Source organism: Nilaparvata lugens, unplaced genomic scaffold (genome assembly GCF_014356525.2).
Source record: "Nilaparvata lugens isolate BPH unplaced genomic scaffold, ASM1435652v1 scaffold10112, whole genome shotgun sequence".
Classification (NCBI taxonomy): Eukaryota; Metazoa; Arthropoda; class Insecta; order Hemiptera; family Delphacidae; genus Nilaparvata; species Nilaparvata lugens.
In genome coordinates, this window is record NW_024088778.1 from 1 (window position 1) to 4,566 (window position 4,566).

General features: G+C 39.0%; 1 protein-coding gene across 1 annotated transcript; it reads right to left on the reverse strand.

The window, feature by feature from the left end:
- Window positions 1–355: 355 nt before the first annotated feature.
- LOC120355305 lies at window positions 356–4,483 on the reverse strand. Its single transcript, XM_039443657.1, has 3 exons — window positions 4,367–4,483; window positions 3,496–3,595; window positions 356–802 (listed from the first exon to the last, which is right to left on the reverse strand). The coding sequence occupies exons 1-3, from the start codon at window positions 4,481–4,483 to the stop codon at window positions 675–677; spliced, it is 345 nt and encodes a 114-aa protein (XP_039299591.1). The 3' UTR covers window positions 356–674.
- Window positions 4,484–4,566: the final 83 nt, after the last annotated feature.

The window sequence follows — 4,566 nt, forward strand, 5'->3', positions numbered from 1 at the left end:
AAACATGATCAGTCACAATTCTTCACATAGTTGCTTATGACGCAACACACACTGATTAGTCATTGCAATCAGACATGACTCCATAAGCAACTATGTGAAGTATTGTGACTAAACGTGACTAGTTTTGTCTTGACTAATAGGTGTGACCAGAATAAGGCTTGGCGCACACCAGTTAGTCAAGACAAGACAAGACATGATCAGTCACAATACTTCACATAGCTGCTTATGAAGACATGTCTAATTACAATGACTTAGGCTGGTCACACACTGATTAGTCAAGACAAGACTAGTCACATTTAGTCACAATACTCCACATAGTTTCTTATGGAGTCATGTCTAATTGCAATGACTAATCAGTGTAGTTGTTGCGTCATAAGCAGCAATGTGAAGTATTGTGACTAAACGTGTCTTGTCTAGACTAACTGGTGTGTGCCTAGCCTAGATATCGAACATATGAATCTTTATCATGAAGTAAATCAAGTAAGATATTGTAAAATACCAAAACTCTGTAAAAACAAGCCCCTAAAATTCACTGTGCAAACGCATTTTTCTGCTTCCCAAATTTTTAATAGCGAGGCCTATCCTACAATAGTATCTTATCAATATTAATAGCTGACGAATAAAATGGAAAACGTGTGAATTTGAGGCGGCAGTGAGCCCATAGTTTGCTTACACTACAACAATTTATTATTAATTCCATCGATCTCGTTGTTGCTAGTCACTGTAGTTCCATTTTGGAAGCCCTTGTACATTGACTGCAGTGGAACATGCAGCAGTTCGACGATTTCGGGATAAGCCGGCTCTGTTGCAACAAAAAAAGTGAAAAATCACTCAATTATTAAAACCATAAAGAAAAAATCTGATGTGGTACACTCACACAACTTCCTTGCTCATGATCTATAAGCCTCATTAACGAGGATAATTTAGGGAATAACATTATGCCGATTGGCGGCTAAATAATAAAACTATGATTATACTATTGTGATTGTGTTCAGAGTACATTTTCCTTTGTTTGAATTATGAAATTTGAGGATTTTTTAAAAGTTGTCAAAACAGCTGATCTACAATTAAAATATCGACATGTGTTCTTTTGAATAAATTGCTCTACATGGCCACCTCTAATACAAGGCCCCGGCCTACGATATTGCAACGTCGCAGTGTAGGCCTAGAATCTAATACATGATTGGTGAAAAAGATTTTTCAAAATGCCAGCTGATCTTTTTCACCAATCATGTATTAGATTCTAGGCCTACACTGCGACGTTGCAATATCGTAGGCCGGGGCCTTGTATTAGAGGTGGCTATGGCTCTGCCCACCTACCTCACGCACGAGAAGGAGGTTACAAAGTAAATTTCTCAAGGATGGGGTGGACCCCCTGTTAGTTTCTCAGGGAGGAGACTCATGCCAGTTAATAGAGCTGATATATACAGGGTATGAATTTGAAAAAAATCGGTCAAGTCATTTTTGAGAAAATTGTGATAGAAATTTAACAAAATTCATTCTTCTCAGGAATATTACGGAGCTCCTGCAATTTTCCCAGAAATGAGACTCATGTCAGTTGATAGGGCTTATAAATAGCTATCTAGGGTGTGAGGGGCCGAAGCCCAAAATTCCCGGATACAGGAGCCGACTCCTGTATCCACCTTCCACCCCTGCAGTATATAGGCCCAAAGGCCTCTCCTGCAGAATAATCAGCAGCTATCTAGGGTATAAATTTGAAGAAAATCGTTAGAGCCGTTTTCGAGAAAACCGTGAAAAACATGTTTTTTTTTTAGCCATTATCCGCCATTTTGAATTGAATTTTATTGAATTTCTTATTGTCGGATCTTCATGGTATAAGGACCTTAAATTTAAAATTTCAAGTCAATCGGTTAATTAGGAATGGAGTTATCGTGTTCACAGACACACACACACCCACACAGACAGACCAACACCCAAAAATCATGTTTTTGGACTCAGGGGACCTTGAAACGTATAGAAAACATGAAATTGGGGTACCTTAAATTTTTTTGGAAAGCAATACTTTCCTTACCTATGGTAATAGGGCAAGGAAAGTAAAAATAGCATAAGAAGATATTTTAATAAAATCACACATATGTTGTTAAATTCTACACTGTTTTATTCGGTACAGGACCACGTGTATTATTTCGTGACCATACAGGTCACATTTTCAAGCACTCCCGTGTTCCGGATGGACACGTTAAACCGTCGGTCCCGGCTGCCTAAAAATCAGTCGTTAGGTCATGTCAGAGGCCCTGAAATTGATCAGTTGCGACCTGAAAACTCTGACACCAGACCTGAGCCAGCCAGGTCACAAGATATTATTATTATTCAACTGACATTTTCAGTCAGCTTGAAAATGTGACCTGTGTTGTCACGAATCGATGGTCCTATACTAAATAAAACTGTGTAAAATTTGACAACATATGTGTGTTTTCATTTCATTATGGAGCGGTCCACAATATTGACAATGACTCAGTCGAATTTTTATAAGAAGATATCCCATGGTTTGTAGAATTCATTTATAGTTTGGTATCAAATAATTATGGTGTTGTGTATCAAGTTGAGATATCATATTGTGTTTATACTGTATCATTTATGGTGATACAGTATCATATTATGGTGATACTGAATCAGTTATGGTGACACCATAGAGAAAAGTTAAGAAGATATCCCATGGTTTGTAGAATTCATTGAATGTATGGTATCAAATTATGGTGTTGTGTATCAAGTTGAGATATCATATTGTGTTGATACTGTATCATGTGTGGTGATACTGTATCATATTGTGGTGATACTGTATCATTTGTAGTGATACTGTATTATTTGTCGTTCTATACATTGGAAGAGTATTATGAAAGTGTGTGTTCTATGAATATTTTCCATGACAAATCATCATAAATGTACTGTAGTTACCACCTGTAATGTGTTTAATGTATTGAGACTATTATTGATTGCTATTTGGATTTCTTATTAGTTAATAGTGAGACTCTGTTGCTTGTATGTTAAATATTTTTTGTCGATTTTGTATTTGTTGAATGAATAGAACCATAAGAGAAACAATAGCGTAAGTAGATATCCCATGGTATAGGGAATTTATGTCGCAACTCTTACTGTTATCTCAAGCCGATTACTGTCGATTTTGTCATTTTTACTGTTTTGTTGGGGTGAGAGGTATGAACAGCACAATTTGAGAGACTACCAGCGTCACACAGCTGCATGGGAAGAACACGTGAACTATCGGCTTGGGATAACAGTAAAAGTTGCGACATAAACGCCCTATACCATGGGATATCTACTTATGCTATCGTTTCTCTATGGTATGAGAGACTACCAGCGACACATAGCTTCATCAAAAACAACTACTGGGATTATCGGCTTGAGTTAACAGTTCAATTGGAACATAAACGCCCTATACCATGATATCTACTTGCTATCGTAGCTCTATGATAGAACTGATTTTGGACTCTATTCTAGCTCCGATTTTCTACTAACCTGTATCAGGGTTAATGTGTCCATGCCTGATAAGGAAATCAATGACTACCGGACAGCTGGAAGTTTTGAAATCAGGCGACAGAACGCGCTCAAGTGCCTCCTGAAATTCATTAATTAATTCATTAATTGACTACATGATATTATTTACAACATAAATCAAAATAATTGACTACATTCATTCATGTCATCCGTCTCACAAGCCTATAGTGAGGTCCACGTTATAATGGCAGTGGATAAAGATAGGAGAATACCGATGCCGATTCTCTGCATTAATTAATTAAATTTATTTAGCGTATGGCATTTTTTTGTCAATATTATTAAAATTTCACACTTTTATAAGTGCACGTCAAGGGATGAAATATACTGTATTGCCGGGGACTGGCTACAGTGAAGTCGTTAGCCTCGCCCAGGTAGGCACGTCTCTCACACTCAAATATAATGTGTGCACTGTCTGCTCCATCGCCCCACAGTCACATACTGGGAGTCTCCAAGTCCCCATTTGAAAATGACGCAATGCATCTCCCATGCTGGGTTCGAATTCTGTTGAGTGTCACCCAGATGCACCGGGGGAGCTCAAAGCCAGGAGGCCTAGGCATGAGAAATAGCTCTCGGTATTCCGGGGGGCACCTCCTCTCTCCATCTTCTGTTCAGAGAGAACCTCTCATCTCTCACTTGCTCTGCCATCCTGACCGCTGGCCTCTGGACTTCAGCTCTCTTCATATAAATCCGAATGTCCTGATGATTGGAAGTAGATGATTGGACGAAATCCTTCATAGAGCCTAAAGAGCTTATGCTGCTGAGCCCTGGGAGCCAGGAAACTGGAGTGGATCGTATTGTATTATTCGCATTGAATTATTCAGTTGCAATCTACAAGGTGAGTGTGACAACTGTTGATCCAGGAAGATGCACAGTACTCAGCAGCAGCATACACCAGGCCCAGACTAGAGCACCCAGAGTTGAGGAAGATGAGCCCCAAGTTGTGCCACATGATTCCTAAAATGTTGTTCTGTCTTCAACTTGGCTGCTACATTCCTTAGGTGCTGATTAAAAGAGAGGGTCCTGTCCAGGGTG

Bases quoted from the DNA above. Each gene is read 5' to 3' on its own strand.
- LOC120355305 (XM_039443657.1), bottom strand. From the start codon at position 4,483: ATGTGGCACAACTTGGGGCTCATCTTCCTCAACTCTGGGTGCTCTAGT. The intron at 3,596-4,366 runs GTAGATTGCAAC...AATGAATTTCAG, and splicing joins ACAGTTGTCACACTCACCTT to GAGGCACTTGAGCGCGTTCT. The intron at 803-3,495 runs GTTAGTAGAAAA...TTGTTGCAACAG, and splicing joins ACACATTAACCCTGATACAG to AGCCGGCTTATCCCGAAATC.